Source organism: Copidosoma floridanum, unplaced genomic scaffold (genome assembly GCF_036245765.1).
Source record: "Copidosoma floridanum isolate Cflo_tuat_1 unplaced genomic scaffold, Cflo_Japanese_pri ptg000026l, whole genome shotgun sequence".
Lineage (NCBI taxonomy): Eukaryota > Metazoa > Arthropoda > Insecta > Hymenoptera > Encyrtidae > Copidosoma > Copidosoma floridanum.
Genome location: NW_028321903.1, coordinates 6,313,535 through 6,336,316, shown reverse-complemented (window position 1 = coordinate 6,336,316; position 22,782 = coordinate 6,313,535). Strand labels below are relative to the sequence as shown.

General features: G+C 33.0%; 1 protein-coding gene across 4 annotated transcripts in view; it reads right to left on the bottom strand.

Moving 5' to 3' along the window:
• Positions 1 to 22,782, bottom strand: part of Duox (dual oxidase) — a 934,738-nt gene that overhangs the window by 514,446 nt on the left and 397,510 nt on the right. For all 4 annotated transcript variants that reach the window (XM_089595596.1, XM_089595599.1, XM_089595598.1 and 1 more), the window contains exon 8: positions 14,846 to 15,291. In XM_089595596.1, coding sequence (XP_089451722.1) covers positions 14,846 to 15,291 — 446 coding nt within the window. The remainder of the gene's footprint in view (positions 1 to 14,845; positions 15,292 to 22,782) is intronic.

Sequence of the window (22,782 nt, the reverse complement as noted above, 5' to 3'; positions counted from 1 at the left end):
TTTTTCGATGGTATTATTGATAAAAGTGTTCATTACAATTCTTCTGGCAGTCCAAAATTGAATAGTAGTAGCACGCCTTATTAAAAATTTTCAAACAATTAAGGAATCTGAACAAAATTTTTTTTATTTGCTTTATCAAAATTTATTGATTAAAATTTCAACTTTTAGAAAATAGCAGTAGACAGGCGCTAATAGTTGTACTCTTATTAGGACTCCTGCCTCTGGCTTTTTTTGTGTCGTAAATAGGATATTCATAATTTCTTAGAAGATTAAAAATACATCAATTATGTTTGAATCCTAAAATGTTATTTGAGTATTATAAAATTATGGATGGCCTTTCTAACAAAAAAAATCAAGGTAACAATATTTATTTTGATGTATCCAAAAAAAAAATGTTAACGATACACATATATTTTTAAATAAAACATGAGGAAAAGAAGTGAAAAAAAAAAATAAATTGAATTAAAAAAAAAAAAAATGTCTGCCATGATGTGGACTTGAACCCTATATTGCAAAATGATATACGAACCAGCATAAGCCTTATCCATCTTTGCTACCTGAAGGACACGAGGATACATTTTTGATGTCACATACGTTCATGAATGTCCTCCGATGCTTGTCCTACATTCCACAGTAGTTATGATGTGTAAAATTAATAAATTAGTGGTTAAAGCTGTACTAGCAACCTAAAAAGATAGTTAAAGCTGTATGTATTTTAAAAAAATTAACGGATTTGGAAATGTTAAAAGTAAAGGAGAATTAAAAAATAATCTATTGAAATCAAAAGTCTGTGCATATAATCATGAGAATTTAGTTCTACGATTTAATTAAATAAGATTGATAGATAACATTGAAGCAAAAGCAAAAGCGAGTCAGTTAAATATATAGAGCACATACTTAGTTGAAGTCAAAAGAGAAAAACTCTTGCCCTTGCTTGCTTTGGTGGTTTGCTAAGCTATACAGCTATATAGCCAACATTTCCACTTCTCTCCTCGTAGGCACACATTCAGTATACCCCTTCCACGCGTCTCCAAAATATGCACCTATATGAACACTTCCACCTGAATCCACTCCTTCCTTGTAGGCGTATACTTCTACCGTGCTTCTCAAGTAAAAAAAAAATATGCGCCTGGTTTGGCGCTTTACCACGGCAGGGCGTCTGAGCCAGTGGAAAAATGTGTATACACTTCGTAGTATTGCAGTCAGCAATCGCCCTACTAATCTCTGACCACAATCAAGTCTTCAACGTTTAAAAAAATACCTAAAGTGAACTCTATAATAATCCTAACAAGCACATTTTTGACTACTTTAAGTGATAGTCAGCCATTTGTTTCTACTAGTTAAGAGTAAACAGCAAGAAAGATTGAATTCCGCATCATTCGAACACTATTTCAAACACAGTTAACCAAATAAAAAATGTGAACAAAGCAAATCAGATTCTAACATAGTCTGGTTTCATTGCTCATGAATATCGAAATACACAACACCAGCAGGAGTTTGTACTGTAATTCTACATCATTAAAATCTCTAATTTTGAAAATTCATAGCACACTTTTATTGAATTAGCATCAAATTGACTATGCCATTTACTCCTTAGTTGTTATCTCCCATAAAAAATTATTGATGTTGATTCATACTGTAAGAAATTAGATGCCTTGAACAATATTCTGTAACTTTTTTTAAGCATGTTATTATTACACTAATGAGTATTGGCGAGATAGACACAAGTTTATTTTCCGCTATCAAGAGAGTGTACATTTTTGGGCTAGGTTAGTACAGCAGATTTTATTACGGTACCTCATGCATACATACATACTCCCCTACACTCTCCCAGGAGCATTCCAGCTCTATTAAAAACAATTTTGAAAGTATTTAAAACAGTTCTTATGTTTTTCGTGCGTGCCATGACAGCGTAAGAAACATATTTCATGTACTCTGTGAGGTCATGAAATAGATCTATTACTCACTGTTACCACGTTAAGATGCCCTTAACAGAGACACACTGAAAAATCTTAACCAAAAAGGTAAACGGCTAGTCACATTACTCATGAGGTTGTTAAGTCAAAAATGACTGATTTTATGCAGTTTTGGTATTTGTGGATCGATGTTTATGATGATGATGTTGTAGTTTTTAATGTATATGTTGAAATGCTTTATGGCAATTAATTTATTTCAATGTATGTATAAGTGTCATCAATTTTTTTATATTGGCTGGTTCTATGTATGTATTATTTTATATGTATTATATAGTTATGTATTGGCCAGGTGCATGTCATGCAGCGCCACTCTTGGTGTCAAATTCATGCAACCGTGGGTACCAACATTATACGTTAACAGCATACACGGATGCACACCTTTAGTAATAATCAATTAATTACCAAAAAATTAGTATATTTATTCATCTGATAATGAATATTATCGTAAAAACAGGCTTTATAAATATCACACACTCGATTTGTTTTAACTCTAAAGCCCTGAAAAAGGTAAGCAGTTGGTTGACAGTAGTCAGTTGCAATGTTACAGAATTTAAAAGTGATGGAGTTAGCAATTTGACAAGTGCCGTCGTATTAAGGCAGACCTCAGTAACTTCGGCTCCCTGAAAAGTTAACCTGCATGTACGTTGTATTCAGATTATTTTGAAAATTGTCTAAGTTGCAATGGACATGAAACTTACCTTTATTTACAGTTGGATAACCATAGAAATTTATGTAATTTTACTGCATCTGTCTTTGCGCTACTGTTACTCTGAACAACACAGCACTTTTTTACACCCATATTTCATAAACGTTGAAATAATAGAAATCACAATGATCATGTCTTATTTCGCGTATTTATCTTTCTTTTGGCCGTTTGCTTCTGAGAGAGTGCTCTGGATCGAAAACTAACGAGACTCCATTAATATACTGTTACATTCGAATATTTTACAACCGTTCTCGGCACCACATGGCTCATTTTTTTACGTTTGTGTAACTATAATTTCATAATATTGATACTATTTATGCATACGTGATGATAACATCTGTAAATTTGACGAAATACTGTTATTCTTTCCTCAATTAAGCAAAAAAGACAGTAATTTAGTACTCCAGGTTTTCTGTTTTTGCCACTACGAACGCTGTCGTCGACTCATCTACCCCCTTCCATTACTTGCACCTGGCCAATATGTCAGATACCGATAAATAAGAATATAATTGTAATATAAGGTAGAGCGAGTTTGTATCGTGGTACATGAGTCAGCCTGTACTTGACGTTGTAGTAGAATAGTCGTGGTTTGTAAAAATCGATAGGGGAACTTGTCAAACAGTTGTATTAACAAACCTGCCGTACACAGCCCGGTTTTTGTCCCACGAGAAGTATCTGTCACAGTACAAGAAACTGTAAACAAGTTTTCTCAAATAAAGTACCAACCCTATAAAAAAAGTTTATGTGATCTGTTGTACCGTGTGTTTTAATCACTTCTTTTCTCCCCACTGCTCAATGGGACTAATTAAAATCAATAAGTTATGGGCCTCTAGTCGAGAGTGAGAAAAACAAAGATAAACTGTTACAACACAAAGTAAAACTTGACCATTTTGTCATAGAACTAAAGAGAAAGAAGGAGTGCCTAGAAGTGAAGAAAAAACAAATGCTATTGTGTTTACGTAGCGAGGATTTACTAAACATGCCAGATCAGTACATACTACTGCAATCACGGCAGTACTAGCAAATGCCTGTTTCTGTTTACATTTCCTTTCTCTGAAAACTGAAAGGGTCATGAGCGAAAAGCAAAGCTTAGGTTCAAGGCATGACGCACTACAACATTGGCCAATAAACAGGAACAAGATAATGGTTGGGCTTGCACGCAAGCAACAACCTACACGTTATAACAAGTTTCAACAATAATTTTAATTCTGAAAAAAATAATAATACTCATAATCATAGTGAAAAAAATATAACAATAATAGTCAAAGTAATAACAATTATGACTAATAAAATATAGTAATAATAAAAATGATCACTTAACGATTAATCGAAAATAGTTTTCACACTAAAAAATGGTGAAAAAATCTGTTAATTTTAGACTGTTATAAATTAAAAGCGAAATTCAACAGATGTTTTTAATGGCACAATTTAAAAATAGGTCGATTAAACATGGACCTAGAACTAGCAGGTTCTTGACATTTTTGGATCTGTGCCAGTGCTGCATAGCTTTTTCTAGCAGTTTCGATTTCAAAGGGACTCCAAGAAAGTATGTTATCAAATCTGACTCCAAGAAGTTAAATTGATGAACATAATTCAATAACTTTACCATTAAGAGAGAATGCATTGTTAACTATACTATTGACACTAATTAACTGAGCACGAGAAGCTAGCCACATGACCTTAGATTTAGCAATATTAATATCAAAAAAGTTTTTGCATGACCAACTCAAGACATTACCAAGATTAGAGTTGACAATCGAAACTATATTCGGGAAATCAAATACAGGACCAGAGTACATCAGTACCAAGTTATCAGAATATGAATGACACTTACAGTATAAAACTGAGAGCAGACCATTTGTAAAGAGAGGAAACAGGATGGGCCCACAGAGACTGTCCTGAGGGACACCAGCCATCTGTTTAAGCTTACCTGACATAGATCTATTTGACGAGCTAACCGCTTGAGATCTACCTGACAGAAAGGACTCAGGCCAGCAGCAAACTGAATCAAAAAAGCGCATAAAGCGTAGTTAAAATAATAAATATTTAAGATTGACAACGTCAAATGGACGTTGAAAGTCAACAGCAACAAACTGTGTAATAAAACCTGCATCTAATTATATTCTTATGTTATCTACAATATCTATTAAATCTGTGTGAGTGCTGTGATTTTTACAAAAGCCAGATTGCTGTAGGCTCAATAAAGAAGATGACTGAATATAAGCCAAGATTTATTTGAGAGCCACAGCTTCTAAAAGTTTTGAACATATGTGAGGAACACAAAGTGAGCTGATTGGGCGAAAATGACTAGGATTAGTTGGTAGTATCTGTTTGAGCAGTGGCAAAACCAAGGCTTTTTTCCATTCTCATAGAAACTTACCCGATTACAATGAACAGTCAAAGATGTTTAACAAAACAGGGATAATATTGGCAACAGCGAGCCTCAGCATGGTAATGGTAGTATCATCATTAGCTTGCACATGTTCAAAACACACCTCTTATCAAAGGGTAAAAGCAGAGAGATATTGGTGGTGGGGCAAAATCAGATAGTAGCAGTACTCCAACGAAATGCTGATTGAGTAAGTTGATATCTAAAGAATCAGGTGCATCCATATTGTAGGAAAGAGCAGCACCAATATCACGAGGATATTTCCACATATTTTCTGGCATAGTACATGACATGAGTATACTTTTATTATAATCATGTAATGCATTTCTCGAAAACATTAAGACCCTGCTAAGCATCTGTTCAACATAATTGGAATCGATATTATGTTCTTTGATGTGTAACTAAATTTCAGGTGAAATCCAGGGAAAACATTTACACCAAGAAGCCAACGTAAGGGAGCATGTTTATTTAATATATACAGCAAAATAGAAGTAATCAGGTTAAGTTTGTCATCGACATCAGCAAAATTGCAATATACAATGCCAATTGACCAACCTCAAATCATTATTAAAACGTTTACAATTGAAATGTCTGCATAAACGACATGTAATTTTCTGTAAAGCAACAGCAGATGGCTGACAATCAGCTTCTATCAATAAAATACTATGTCTAGAGATCTGTGAAACGTCAAGTTGTGTATTAGTATGAACTAAAGCCTTATTACTAATACAGATATAGTCAATAGTAGTTGCAAAGGTATTCACACCGTTTGTTGGTAGAAAAGGAATAACAAAGAAACTTAAAGTTGTGAAAAAATCGTTCCATATTCTTCGTATAGTCAATGTACTCTGCCAGTCAATATCAAAATTTTCCAACAAAATTGAGAAATCGAAAGGCTTGACACAACTATTAATCGCATTATCTACCTTAGTCTACAAACCACATTATGGTGGATTACAAACAGAAACACTTAAGAATTTTTTACAGGAAATACTCAGTTCAAGTAAAATAAGCTTAGGACAAAGTAAATATATGTCTTTTCTAGCAAAAAAAATAACTGTTCCAAACCTACTAAAGTACTGAACATAAAAAGTAACTCTCCCCCCCCCATGCTCAATCTGTCGTGGCGAATAAGCATATAACCGAAAATGTGAAATTGATTAAAATGTTTGTCAGATTCTAGTCAAGATTTATACATTGAAAGAAATTTAAATAAGAAAAATAAAGAACCCGAGCCTGATAACTCACTAATTTCTTGCTTTTAAGCCAACACAATCAAGCATTTTGTTTCTACAAATATGAATTTACGGTGAACCGAGAAATCCTTATGATAAAAATATGATACTTTATTAAGATAAGTCCCTGTTTGTATGATACAGTCAATATTATTGGAAGACATTTGCACTTTCTTAGATTAGGGATCAACTATTTTTGTGATTAATAAAAGAATTTTTAATAAATTTGGAGCTGATAAATTTTCGGCTGATGTGGCATTACGTGTCATAAGACACGAAAATTTTATTTCCTTTGGAAACATAAAGGTCTAAGACGATTCAAGCCTTCATCTTGTTTTTTCAATGTAATGATATACTTATTGTCAAAAATATGGCCTTATCTAAACAAAAATTGTCAAAAGATTTGTTATATTATTGCAAATTGAGAGCCGGAATTAGAATTTATTTTCTTCAATTATGCCGGAAATTTAAATTGGGCATGATCATTGTAATTTAATAATCACTCAAGGATATTCTAAGATCAAGAATATTTGTTGTTTCTCCCTAACTGATTGCTTTGTTGGTCCTTACATGGTTAAATAATAAATGAAAATTAAAATAAAAGTCATTAGATTTATTTTTGTGAAACTAAAAGAGAATATACCACTCCTAATTTGAATAATCTTGTAGAACAAAACTTTGATTTAGATGCGTTCAAAATAAGCACTATTTTACAGAAAAGTATTAGCATTAATTGAGCGATCGTAAATGTAGAAAAAACAAGTAATAGTACATTACGCAACTAGTGTAAGAAGAACGCAATTTATGCGGGCATGATCGACCGCTCCCTAGCGAAGCGAGGATGCTGAACTAACACAAGCGCGTAGATCGTGCCCACACGTGCTGCGTAAATTACTTCTTAATACAAGTGCCATGAAGCTCGTGAAAAATAATAGATTTGGTAATAAAATTTATAAATAAATTGTTTATTCTGGTTAATGATAATTCCCATAAAAATACCTTTTAACGAAACAAAAAGGTTGGGTAAGTTCGATGTGTTGACTTAAATTTTCTAAGAAATTTCTGAAGCCTTTATTCACTGGTAATGGAAAGTCTTCGTGTTAATAAATCGGTTCCCGGAAAAATTTTCTAAAATCAAAATATAAAAACGATAAAGTTTTTTTTTGTGCCACATACTTTTTGTATCATACTCGTAGTATAATAGTGTTCAGTACTTGTACTTTAAAAAAATCAAACTAAGTTAATTTGACTTATGACCAGTACTTCAATCAAGCCTCACATCAAATACATTAATGCCTTAATCAAATACATTAATATCTTATACATTAATTATCACATCAAATACATTAATATCTTAATATGTCAAAAGTTTACGTAAAAGTTAGAGGCAAACATCTATGTTACTAAGTTTGATTTTTTTAAAGTACAAGAACTGAACAGTATTATACTTAACTACAAGTGCCATATAAAATGTATGTTGCACAAAAAAAACCTTACTTTTTTCATATTTTGATTTCAGAAATTTTAAAGGCTAGAAATTTATTGGGAAGAATACTATTCATTGCAAGCATCTAAGAGCTTCAGAAGATCCTTACAAAATATTCACTTAACACATTAAACTTAGCTAACTTTCTTGTTTTGTTAAAAGGTATTTGTACAGGGACATCATAACTTTTCAGGAAAGTACCATTTCTTAAATATTTATTTACAAAAACTTACTCAAATTGAAAAGTAATAGATAAAATGAAAGTCTGTACAACATAGCTGCGGTGATCTACAATGGTTTCACTATGTTTCTATTTAAAGTTACTTATATAAAAATATTTTGAATACATACGTGTGTACAGAAGTTACTTTGTATGTATAGTGTATAATTTTACGGAACGAATTTTTTTTTTTTTTTTTTTTTTTTTATCATACTGCTTTATCGTATAACTTTCAGCAATTTTTCCTGCAAGAAAATTAGATGAATTAAATTACTCTTTCTAACAAAATTTTTAGATAAGATACTTAAGTAATTGTTTGCACCAAAAATCTCGAATTTCTCATTTATTTAACTAGTTTTCATTCTTGTATTTTTTTTATGTATTAATGAAATCAAATTACTCTAAATCACAGTTTCTCCAATACTAAGTGATCCTTACAATAAATAATTATTTACTATAAAAAAATGTATGAAAACCGTAAAAACAGTATAAGTAACTTCAAAATTTGTTTTCATTAAATGATTTCTCATGAACTACTACTTAAAACATTGATTATAGGAATGTATGAAAATAAACTACCTAAATCACTGAACTAAGTGAGGCTTAGGTTTATAGCTTGTTATTCAGGGCACTCCGGAAAATAATTGGAGTTTCCTAATTATGTTTATTTATAAGATTATGTTGATACTATAACAGCTGTGTTACACAATTTATTGTAAGCAGCTGTTTTATTAAACAGATTATGTTGCCAAATGTGAGTTTGAATAATTATAAGGAACGGTAAATTCAAGTGGCAATACTTCTTTTTCCCATGGAATATTTATTTCTTTAACAAAGTTGGTTAATCAACTAGATACCTGAAGAATCAAATTGTTAAGGTAAAAAATTTAAATTTTCTTTGGATCGTCCGTTATTTATCCATATTTTTTATTTATGATAAAAATCAAACTCTTTATATAGCTAATGCGTGTTTGCCAACTACGAAGACCATAGGAATGGTACAAGTCATAACTTAACACAGTTACGAGAAATTTATTAAGCTTATTGCAGATTATTAATTTATTTATTACAAATTTTACTTAAGGTATTAAAATTAACGTGTTTACGTTAAAGACACATGAAACTTAGGATTAACACGAAAGGACATTGATGTTTTCGAGGTATAAGAATTTTCACGCATGATTTAATGGCTGTGGGTACACACATACATACACACATAACTTCGATTCGCCGCATATGTTTCATTATTTGTATTACTGATTGTTCATGGGATGATTTTAGATTTTACCTCAGATTTTTCTATAAGAGAGTTGAAAACCTGCCTGCCCTCTTTACTTTTCTAAGGCATTGTTGTTCTCTACTATTAAGATCAGGCTTTTAAAGCCATCTCTTGAAACTTTAGAATCACGCCACAATGTGTAAGGATAGAAAAGCTGGTGGTACTGACAGTCACGAGCCTTCTCTTGTATTTAAAACTTGCCACTTTATGGAGATTAACTTAGAACAGTGGCGCTAGTGCTCCAATTTAGTTTCATTATTCACAATTAATTTCCAATTATACACAGAAGAAATTTGGCTTGCAGCTAACTTAACAATGAGGCTTCTTTTCGTAAAGGCAAAGCCAAGAAAAATTTGCTAAACGACTTTGAATATTTTAAGATAAACTGGTCTCACTTTCGTTGTTCTAACAACTTTTTGACCTATATTTTGAGTTGAGCTGTGGAGGAGAATTAAAGAAATGGAATAAAACCAAAATACATTAGGCATGCCGGCAAAAATACTTATTTTTCAATATTTGATAATCTGAGTATGCTAATCTAAAGTAAATAGTAGCATGGTCGCCGAGCCTTCATCTGCTTTCTCAAACTCACCTCATCGCACTCCCACGTGACTTAATGATTATGTGTAATAGTACTCATGTTATGGATATTAAATACAGAAGATAAATGTCTGTTGTTACTCATAGAGCATTTAAAACCATTATCTTCAGATAATTAGATTGCTTTTTATGTTTTTTTCTTGCTCGATTTTGTGCACTTACAGTGTTTTGTTTACATACCTCTCGCTCGCTGAAAAGTTGGTATCCAGCTTCATAGTTACATGACATTAGACAAGGAGAGGTAGCACTGCTGTAGTGCCTTGAAATGGACTTATAGCATTGAGTATGGTGTGTACATTGCAGCCATTTGCTGTGGGAATGAGGACAGCCAGCGCTCTAGTCGGTGATTTTTTACAACGCTGGCTGGATAGCAGATGACTTCCACGATGCTGAATCTTAAAAAAAGTTTAATTGCAATCAATATAATTTCTGTATGGTTAAGCAAACGTTATTAAAAGATGCTGAGCAATTTTCTAGACTAAAAAAAATATGTAAAGTGATTTTAGTGCATCTTTACATCGTACGCCGTACAAAAAGTCTAATAAGCTAACTTTTTTGTGTTGTTTGGACAGTCAGATCCTAAAATTCGATATCATGTGTTCTTCTGGTAGTAGTATCGAGGCTATTTTGCTCAATTTTGTTATAAGCACATGAGTTACATACCCTGGTAAGTCACTTTTCATATTTTTTAAGCGAAGCTTCTTATGTAAGGACTTTGCTGGACGGAAGTAAGGGAAATCGTCACACCTTTTCTTGCCCTGTTCGTTTCTAGTTGTCCCCCTACTAATGCATTTTCTTTTGACAGTGTGTAGTGTAGTATAGCGTACAATACATGTATGCAGTGGTGCGCGCACGCTCTCTCTTTTTTTTCTCTTCCTCTCTCTCTCTCTCTCTCTCTCTCTTTATCTCTATCTGGCAGGTGACTTCAGACCAATCAGCATATTGTGTACTTTGGGCAAGATCTTGGAGGCAGTTGCGTTAAAGCAAATAACGAATCATCTTGATGAGAATGATATACTCGATTGTTTTCAGTCTGGTTTCCAAAGGCAGCACAGCTGCCACACTGCACTGGTCTGAATAGTCGACGACAGTAGGGAGGCTATAGACAGGAACTATGTTACACTGATGATAATCTCATTTATTCTTATGAGCTTTAAGCCAGTCTGGCAGACTTCTAGACTCAATCTAAACTTATTTTAAGAGAGTCAAACAAATATTGGAGTATTTAAAAAAAGATGGAACGAATTCACGCCATAAATGCTTATAAATATAAAAAGAAAAATACAGAAAACGATATTTTTATTGCAGATCAGAAGCGGCTTTTAATGAATTAAAACAAGAGTAGTGGGCCACAGATTTAGATAATGTATTTAAAACGTAATACACGATTGCGGAGTTCGTAAAATTATACGAGCTTAACCTCCTAATTCAATAAATGCAGATCTCCCGTCTTCACGCTTAGGTTATCGTTGTCATCCTCTTACAATCTATGGAATTGACTATTTCTATCTGGTGTTATTTGAAATAAATCAAAAACAAGAAAAAAAGCTACGGTATAATCTTTACATGAGTGACAATAAGGGCAATACGTTGCTATTTAGCTCATAGTTTTACTACAGAGTTAACAATTATTTCCGTACAAAGACTAGCAGCTCAGCACGATTTTCCTCAGTTTATCTATGCCAATGTGGCACAAATTTTAAAGTGGCTAGTAGTGGGTTAAGATAGATTATTATGAATTTTTGAATTTTGGAAAAAAAACTCAAACTGGTTCCACTAAAAATAACAAATTTTCTTACAAATTTAATTCTCTTACCGTATTTAAAGTGGGAGAAGCGTAAGAGAGGATGATGAAAACCATCAGGAGCTATTTTTAACAGTCTTAAATAAAAAAATTCTTTACACCTCATTCACTAAAGCTGAGCACACAATTAACCACAGACCCTTAGCTTATATCAGTGTTGATCCTTGTGACAAACAAGCACTTACGCCAAATCACTTTCTCTTGGGTGCACCGTTTAGTACAATTTTTTCCAGATATTTAATTACCAAAATACCTTTTCTAAAAAGCAATGGAAAATGACCTAGCAGACTATTTTTGGCATCCTTGGTTGCGCAAGTATTTACCATCATGAATTTCATCAGTTGGAGACTGATTTTTACTTCACAAAAAGTGCTTAAGAACTGGTGATATAGTTTTATTTCCGGATAATCAAATTCTATGAAATACTGTAAGGAAAGGCGTGATTGTGAAAGCCTTTTTCCAGTAAAGATAGTTAAATTTATGTTGCAAAAACCAAGAGTGCCAGCGGTCTTCTCACACGACCAACACAAGGTAATTTAGTTCGTCGAATCATTTTAATGCGATTTTTTAAGTTAGAGGAGAGAATGCTACTAGCGTATGTTCTAAAAGTTACCATCATATATTTTTTAAATTTTCACTGTTCGTTATTTATTTTTAAATATAGTTATTTGCTTAATATTGAGCTAGCTTCCTATTTTCATAGATTAATGGGCACACAGGATCCTTGGATCAAGGCTGCATGCATAACACGATTGTAGTACTCAGGGCCACTTTTACCTCTCTTCAGTGTTCCTGCAACGTCATAAAGCGCCACAACATACTTGGCATTCTGAACGTTAAACTACTCTAAAATAAAACGCAGTAGTTACATACTTATGGTATTACTAGGCAGCTTTTTTTTTAATGTTAATAATTAACTATATAAAAGTACATACCGCTTTGATCACGACAATATTATTTGCGATGTTTACCAGAAACTAGTAGTTGCCACCTAGCAAGCGGTAGGTGGTACACTATCAAGCTCAAAGTTTGAAATCAGAGCTACGCTTGACATTAAAAAATCAAATTTATGTAAAACGATTGAATTTAGTAAGTTATAATTATTTTAATGATTACTAAAACAATACCCCAGATGATAACATACTATAATTAAAAAGTTTTATTTTTACAAGTAAGATACTTACTTAAAAAAAACTTAGTTAAAAAGAACTATACTTAGTTAAAAAAAATGCTGTGTACTTTCCATCAAATGAGAAGTTTAAGGAATAATATTTTTTGTCCAGCAATTCTCATTTCTTATGCACGCAGACTACTTAGTTACTTATTTATTATACAGGCTCCGTTCACAATAATTAAATAAAAAAGAAATCTTTCAAAACTTTAGAAATATGATTTTTCAGCAACAGCTTTCCTATATACTACTAAGCATTTATTTACTTATTAATGATTAATTTATTAATTTTACAATAAATCAAAAATTTTATATAAAATTTTTTTTAACTCTCAACATTTTCAAAAAATTTTGAAGTAGTTTTACATTTTTTCAGGTTTTTTTCATTAACAGCTTATTCACAGAAGGTTTTGCAAACACACTAGCTGATTTATTTTATTCCCTTACCAATTTTTTCATTCGTGACTAAAGTGATTTTCTGACTTAAGAACGTTCATCACTGTTAGTGGAGTGAAAGTGAAGAGAGGCGAAAAGAGCGAAAGTGTGAGGCAATGGTGAAAATTATTTTTTTTGTATGGATATACTTATATACATACGCTTTTATACATATTTGACTCGTTTCTTCTCGCTTTATTGAAAAAATAGAGCCCTGTGGATTTTTTTGATAATTTTATAGGTTCATCTAAAAGCAATATATCATACAATAAAAAATTGGAGCTTTCTATAGATCAACGATCATTGCACTACCTTTGTACACAAAACCATTTCATAAGAGGTATATTTATATGCATATATTGTATGCCATATAATTTAATAGAAGTATTACTCCATATGTACGTACCCCACATTTACAGTTTACTGACTTTTCAATTTTGTTTTTATTTGTCAGTACAAGAGTTATCGTATAATAAGTAAGTTACAACAGCATTCGATCTCCTTAAAAAAAACTAACACTACAGGAAATAAAACAAATTGTGCGAGTGTGTTGAGTTGTGTATATGAACATAAATAATAATTAAATATTTACTGTTACAATATTAAGCTTATTCGGTCATACAAATGTTAAAGTATAGTTTGGTTTGTAGCAAATCAATGTTTTACAAATAAAAAAAATTGCTTGTTAAATAATAGCCATAGTAAAGTAGACAACTATGAATAAACATTATGAGTATATATTTTAAACTCAACTAACTAATGATGTCATTACTAATCGTTGCGATTCACAAGTAAAGATAGTGAAACCATAGAGTAAGACGTGTTTAATCTATTAATTGGCAGCAGCTTTTCTTATTACCACTGTCTTACTGCTTACTTTCATAACTAGTAATAAAAAACGTATATTCATGATAGTAGAATATTTTATTATTTCATGTTAAATACTGGTTTTAGATTTTCCGAATAAATATTCACTTAAAAATTGTTCAACTTTCGACGCAGTCAGTTTTTTTTTTCTTCTTATACTTACAACCAAAAAAAGCCTAAAAAAAATTTCTATAAGACCATTCCGAAAAAAAAAGTTTAAAAATGTTCGTCTTGCATTTTTTAGATCCAGTAGATTTTCCTAAAACGTAGATCAATAAAAATCATAAGAAATCTCACATTTTTAATAATTTTTAATATCCCTCATAATCTCATTCCATTTATAGTGTAATTATTTACCCTTCTTATATTCACTTGATAACTTTATTTTATATTTATCGAGAACCCGTCTCTCTATTTCATTTACATGATTTTATTTGTCTTATATTTATACTTCATCACCCATTACAACTTAACTAGAAGTTTTTTTAAACGATCATTTATGTATTAACACAGTCAACAAAGTATTTGGTTAAGTTTTTCTGCATATAAGCTCAAAAATAACGTTAGAAGCTTACTTGTATAGGTTTGTGAAAGTTATGATATTATTAGGAATTACTTTTTGAACTAAAAACTAAGCTATACAAAGACGTAAGAATCTCCGGCAATTGTAAACTCACCCATTTATTTCGTTCTCGAACCAGAATCTGTCAGCGTCACGCAGTCTAAGAAACTGATCCTGAATAATGGTGGAAAATAGTTCACCGGGTCCAGACGTGGATTCCAGCATACCACCGAGATATACATCTACATTGCTCAAATTATTAGCGTATATCTCCATAAGGCTACGCAATAGCTCTGGATTACGATTGAAAAGCTCAGGATTGATTTCGTTCCAGTAACGCCGAGGCGCTAGACCAAGATGTTTACGGAAAGCGTTGTAGTCAAGTAGCCCGTTATCACGACCACGCATAATATTAAGAGCCCCAAGATCACGCAGAGAGTGCTCTCGTGGCCCAAACAGACTGTCTCGGATGTCACTAGTCAGAAGGCTGTCTTCACGCTCTGCCACTTGCGATGTCAGTCCCATCACAAGCTCTTCCAGGGTGTTGTTTATTAGTATCTCCTACAATTAAAAAATTCACAGGAAAAACAAAATAGACGAATATGAGTGTATAAATATACATTGATGAAAATTCATATTTAGTTTCATACAACGTTATGATCTGTGATGTTCCTTTGAATATACATAAAGGAAAATTATTACAGACCTTCTATCTAAAGTATTTAGACTAATTGATTTATTTACTTATTTTTCTTTATTTATTCTGACGAACTATGCATGTAACAATTTTTTATTGCTTCTTCTTTTACTGTAAATTAGTAAACGCCCAAACTCTTACTGTTCAGTAAGCTACCGTTATCATAGTACATTCAAGTCCAGCGTGCTATCGCAACCACAACTAAACTTTATTTTATAGTTGTGCACACTTATGGTGTTTCTGGCCATTATTCAAATATTAAAAAAAAATAAATTTTATGGCTAACAAATGTAAATAACATTTTTTTTCTAAATTGCTTAGGAGTAAGTTACTATTTTGTAGATCTAGAAAATCATACTTACCAAAATATAAAAAAAATTCTCTAACCGTGATTTTAATACTAACTCCCACTTTTTCGACAGTTGCTCTGGCGATTTAGCTACCAAAAAGTTTTAAATTTTACACACTATAAAATGTATGAAGACCCTTGTCATAAATAGAGAAAATTTTTAGTTCAAGCAGTATTTTTATAACTTTAAGACAGAATACTAGTTGTAGTTTCGACACCAAAAGTTGAATAATTTAACTAGGTATACGCTGCCAACATGCATCTAGTTAGTGCGCGTATTCCGTATGAAATATTGATTGCTTGCTTGTACATTTAGTAGAATCAGTTGACTTAACAAAACTGTAAATTTAACTTTATTATGCTAAAAACTAGAAGTTTATTTATATTTTATCTCTTATTTATTTATTTATTTATACATTGTCTTATTATTTATTTTATTCACCAGGTTACCACTACAGCCTATTGGCCTAATCACCAGGGCCACCTTCTCACCACCTATGTGTAGGAGTGTTTTGCCAAATTTATTTTACTTATACGCTAACTGATATCATACGTTATCAAACTATGGGCCCAGTAGTAGTATCTCCGGTGAAACACCTTGCCAGTTGAGCTGATACCTTCTGCACCTATAGTGCATCGGGTCCCTTCGCCACTGTGTAATCTACCTCTAGAGAAAACTCCGTGTTTGAAGTCATTTCCTCTCGTCAGTTAAGTCAGCGACACCTACCTAGCGCCTGGCATTGGACTCACTTATCCTTACATATAGCCCTAACACTGTTTTACATCTACCCTGGCCCGAAGATTGTGGGGCAAAGAAAAAATCCTGGAATAACTCTGAAGAAAGATCACACGAAAACATCCATCCAGAAACAGCCAGAGTTTTATAGGAACTTTGTCTGGTAAAAGCAGTTTTAAAAAAAACTGCACTTACAAGGAATGGAACCCACAACCCCTAGAACAGCATTGTATCAGTAACAATCATGCTTATCACTCAGCCAATGTCACTCTTTAGTAGTTTTTGTATAAATTTAAAAGTTTTTCGACAGAGTAAAAATTATAAATTGATGTTGATTGCTGCAAAGATACGAAGTTCCAAGTTATAAAATAATGTATTTGCTGGTTAACACTCTAGGGCATACATTGAAAGTTGAAAATCAAATATTAGAGGAGGCATTTAGCAAAATCAAAATATTTATCCAATCAAAATTTTAGTGAACCAGAATCAACAAAATGAATGAAAAAATATTTTGATAGTGACAACAATAAAATTATATTTTAGTCTTTTTTTACTTTCAACATATTAGCACTGCCTTAATATCACTCTTTGAATAAAAAAATGTTTAAGTTTGTGACGGTATCGTTTTCTTAAAAACCTCGCTTCTATTAAACTAAGTAGAGTTTGTAAATATATAGATTGAATTATGGATGCAATATGTGTATATGATGCGTGTTATCTTAGCACCTACATGATTTTGATCCTGAAGAGGCTGTCAGCAAGACAGCGAGATATTGATAGATGTAAATAAATCATGAATAAATTGTCATGCTGCAAACTACCAAGTTTTCATTTTAATATTAAAATTGTATTTTATTAAAATAGATCATGAAATGATTTCAGAATACTCAATGAATAAAACCATATTTTTTTAGATGTCGAGAAAAAATTGTGTGAAAAATTACTTGACTACTTCTTAGCAATTGGAAAACGAATCTTATCTATGTCTTGGGAAGGTATAGCTTCTATTCTTTTACTGAAGGGAGTGACAACTCACACAATTTTTATACTTTATTAGATTCGAACTCTACAAAAAGTTTGTTCCTCTAGTTAGCAATAGATAAAAAAGAATTACGTAAAGTAAAAGTGTTTATTTAGGTGGATGCTTCTATGATACCAAAAATCATTTGAACTAGTTGATAGAACTATAAGAGATTTGTCATATGATAAATATCTGCTAGGATTAGGATGGACACTTTTGTCAAATTTTTCCAGTAGCAAGAAAAGTTAAAAAAAATCATGTCTTTAAGAGTTCTACAATGAATATGCATATTTCTTTAACAAATAAACTCTGAGTAAAATGCTAACGAAATTACTTACTAACTATAGCGCAAAGTCTTGTGTGCGTGCGTGATTGATAAAATAGAACAAAAAAACCTTGATTCCATTAGGATGATTTATATCGTTTTCTTGGTAAAATAATTAAGGCAGTTAAACGTGGTTACTGACGAACGTAATAAATGATAAAAAGGATAAGTAAAAAAATCATTTTTAGTAGCAAATTTGATTCACATACTTTGTAAGTAAGATGTTTCTTAATAAATTTGCTTTGTTGATACATTTAAAAGAACTGCAGATCGTGGATTCTGTCAAAAAAGTTTCTCCTGCTACCACCACCCTATTTTTACTCTGCAAGAGTAATAAATGCATAGTTCATATAAAGCCAAAGAGAAGTGCTGCATAAAAAAACAGCCAATAAAAGTAAAAGATTTAGTACCAAAAGTTATAAATTATCAGATCATTTACATTTTTTAATAAGAACGATGAAATTTTTTTTTTAATTTTTAAGTAGCACCGTAAAAAACAATAGCAAACGAGCACAATCACGCTTGTTATTGAAAAATAAGGTTCACTTTATTTGTAAGTGCATATTTGAATCTCTATTGGGCTATGTATAAATGCTACGGACTGGATTCTCTAGCAGAAAATTTTTCATTACCTTAAGTACGGTAAATAATCTATTTATACCGTATATAATATACAGAAATTAATTTTATTTGGTTCTAGCTTCTTTTCTGACACTTAATTAATTACAGGGCCAAAACTTTGATGAATTCGGATTTTGTCACGGCTTTAGTAACAAAATAGACGGGGAACAGGACATACGAATTTTCTATCAATAATATTTGATTGAATACACACTTTGTTGATATTTTTGGTTTGTATAACTGTAACTGTATTTGTATGGGTCTCACTATTCTTAGTATTACAGGAGTTTAAATATAAGAAGCTTGTTATACGCCTTAGACAGTTGATTTTAATGTTTATATTGTTTCTTGCAAGGATTCTTGAAATCATTAAAAATCGATGGCTTTTTCTTAACAATTCTAGTTGACTTATTACTTTTTTTTGGTAGAGTATAATACTATTCAAATTTTACGAATACCTATGGCAGAGTCTTAATGTATCTGATATTCCTTATCTCAGCCTTCCTTGTTTTTTTCTTCTTTAGATACCCTTCTTTTCCTAAGTCTGCGAGTCTTTTGTGCACCCCCGTCGTAAAGTTTCCCTCCAACGACTTGGTCATTTATTTTAGTGCGCACTATTTCTAGGGTGCAGTGGTTCTCTCAATTATACCCCTTAAGCTATTATTAGGTTTAATTGAAGTATTTTTCCCAATAAACTGTACTACTTTCTGTACCAACCCTTTTTTTAAACTAATAGTAACTTTACCCAATGAGTTATCACGTGTTGGTTTTCATATAAAGAGAGAGTGTTGCATCGAGATCAAGCTCGACGTAGCTTTTCTCCCCCTTTCCTCCTCTTCTTTTTCTCCTCGTAAGGCCGCGTTTTCGTATCAACCTAAATGACATACACTCACACATGTACCAAGTACCGGAGCTAAGGCTTCGTGACACATGTATAAGGAGAGACCGAGTAAGACAAAACCTAAGAACTAGTCTACATCTCCTTCCCTCTTTATGCGTTGACATTGTCTGATAAAACCTAATAATTATTTTCTATACTTTTCTTCTCCTGTGTCGTAACCGTTTGTAAATAAGCTGAAGCTCTAGCCAGGATGTTGATTCACACATTGGCCAGCGTTCATGCAACGAGACTTGACAACAGCATGCTACACTTCTACCACTTTATTTCCCTAATACTTACAATACCCAGAGACACCAAGCCCAAAAATAATATGAACTGTTATACGGCCTTATTTCGATAAGCAAATGCTGAGACCAGTATCGTTACCATACAATATTCTTTAGCAAGTAAACATCATCCCGAAACCAAAACAGCACATGTAAAAGAAGACGGAAAGCATAAAGGAAATCTTTCCCTTTCCCTGCCACGAGATGATGCAGACTAATTCTAAGAACCTATGTGCGTCTCGTCGTCTCTAGCCATAGTGGCAATAATAAGGAGGCAAGATCTTTGGCTATATAAGCCCATGACCTCGTTCACGAGCAGCTTAGTCCCAAAAAACTTGTTCAATAATCAGGCCAGCTTGGGTGTATACCTAGAGCACTAGCCACACTATAGACACATGACCTGGAGAACCCGATCGATGCATTCAATGGTCAGGCCAGCATAATAAAATACCAAGAGCAGTAGCCAGACTAGTATACACGATCTAGAGAATACGGTTGGAGTCTATTCATGACATAGAGAATCTGGTCCATCATTTTGATTTAAATTATATCCGGGCACCCAGATTCAGCCTCAAAAATCACTTTGTACGCCCTTTTTTCTTTTTTATTCTAATAATAAAAGTAAGTGATAATACTTTTAAAGTTAATACTTATACATCCCCCAATAGTTGTTTTTTTCGCGTAAAACCCGCTATTGCGTGCCATTCAATTTGGATATTAATGGCCAAGCAGGTGGTAAAACGGAAATTTTAATTCAAAAAAATATTTTAAAGGACACAATGCTAAGTTGTCTGCCGGTTGGTGCAAATGTCGATGGCCAGGCAACTAGCCTCTATTTAAAGAAATCAAGTACCGTTACGTTGTGTGCCGGTTGGTCTAAGTGCCGATGGCCAGGCAACTAGCCTTTATCCAATAAAGCTACGTTGTGTACTGGTTGATGTAAATGCCGATGTCCAGGTAACTAGCCTATATTTAAAGAAATCAAGTACCGTTACGTTGTGTGCCAGTTGTTGTAAGTGTCGATAGCCAGGCAACTAGCCTTTATCCAATAAAGCTACGTTTTGTACCAGTTGGTGTAAATGCCAACGGCCAAGCAGCTAGCTCTTATTTAGCCAACCCAATTTTTAAAACTATACGTCGTGCGTCGCACGTAAAATACCGGCAACCAGACGACTATAGACTCCTTAAAAGAGAACCAAGTTACCATTCCCAAATAAATGGCCAGTTACGTGCCGTGATTGTAAATACCGATGGCCAAGTAGCTAGCGAACTCTTCTACAATCATCTACCCTGTTACTACGCCAGTGCTCCATCTTCAACCCTTGCTGTCATGTCCCCAGGCTATTAAGTGAAAGCTTAAGCCTAAATACAAAATTTACTCCTACGCCACCCATCTTCAACGTGACAAGAACTTTTAAAATTTTACGATTCGATTTAATAAATTAGGAGAAATATCACAATGATTCTTGACAGAATTAGAACTCACAACCCTACGAGTTCCTTTGGCTAGCAGGTTATCACTAAGGCATCGTCAAAGTTGACATACAACTCTTTTTGTGTTACATTTTAAACTTTTTTACAGTAACCTTATGTTTTTTTTTTTTTTTTTACCAGGTTACCACGATAGCCCACTGGCCTATCACGGAAGCCACCCACTCACCACCCATGCGTGGAAGTGTATTGCTACACCCATTTCCAACCATTTTTCCTCATATCCCACCTTAATCCATAGGCACAGTGTGAATATCTCCGGTGGAACACACCTTGCCAGTTAAGCTGGCACTCTCTGCACCAATGGTGCATCGGATCCACTCGCTACTGTGTAGCCTTTCCCCGAAGAAAACTCCATTATTCTAGGACGTTCACTCCTTGCCAGTTAAGCCAGCACTCTCTACCAAAGTATCGGATCCAGGCTAATTAGTATCCCCGTGTTTCAGGGACCACTCCTCGCCGGTAAGGTCGGTGATCCCTGCCCGACGCCTGGCATTGGGTCCGCTTCTCCCTACCTATAGCCCTAACACTGTTTCGCATTCACCCAGGCCCGAAAACCTATGGGGCAAAGAAAAAACCTTGGTATTACTCTAAAGGGAGAATTTCACGGAAAAACACGCCTCGAAACTGCCAGGGTTACATAGGAACTTTTTCCCGAAGAAAACAGTTTTTGAAAACATCTGCATTCACTGGAAATTAAACCCACGACCCCTAGAACTGTGTTGTATCAGTAACAAGCACGCTTATCACTTAGCCACCACCGCTCTCTACAGTAACCTTGTGTTAAATTTGTCCACAATAGAAAAAGCTTCAATAAATTGGCATTGGAAAAGAAACCAAAAAGATCTTTGTTTTTTACAAGTGCAGTTTTATGATTAAAAATTATACTTAGATATATAATAGAAAAGTTTATAAAATAATTTTTTTTTATAAAGTAGTTTTCTTGCACAATACACTATCTCATATTTTTTTGTGCTATGGCACATTTAATACACATAATAATTTATAATCAAAAGAACATTCGTACATCACAGGAAAAAAATCAACAATAAATAAAAACAAATGATGAAGACATTACTAGAATTTAAGGTTGAATAATACACCCACAAGTCCATATTTATCTCTATGTGCTTGCATATTTAACACTGTACACGTACGGTACAATAATTCAAATAAGGTACTTATTTGTTTCAAAACCAAATGAAATAAGCCCTAGGTAAAACGTATCCATGTTGAATACATTATACTAACTTATACCTTAAACAGTAAGGACTTCGTTGCATAACGAATATACGTCATAATACTACGGAAATTTTTGCCAATGAATACAGACAATACAGATTGTCTTAAAGATTGAGGTTTACTTATGTGACACAACATTAAACTAAGTTTTATTTATCACAGCATTTAGTTACATAAATTCGAAATAAAAGAAGGTGTAGAGCTGAGTAATTGAAATATTTTAATTATTCGGAGTAATTTACAGTATTTTTAGTATACTGTTGAAGCTTTAATAATATCTGTCAACAAAACGTATGTGTGATGAACGTCCTGAAGGGACATTCACTGGCACGTACTACTATGCCATCGAAGAAAGCGGCACGACAGGATGGTTTGTCTTAATTTTTGGGATATATTTATATTT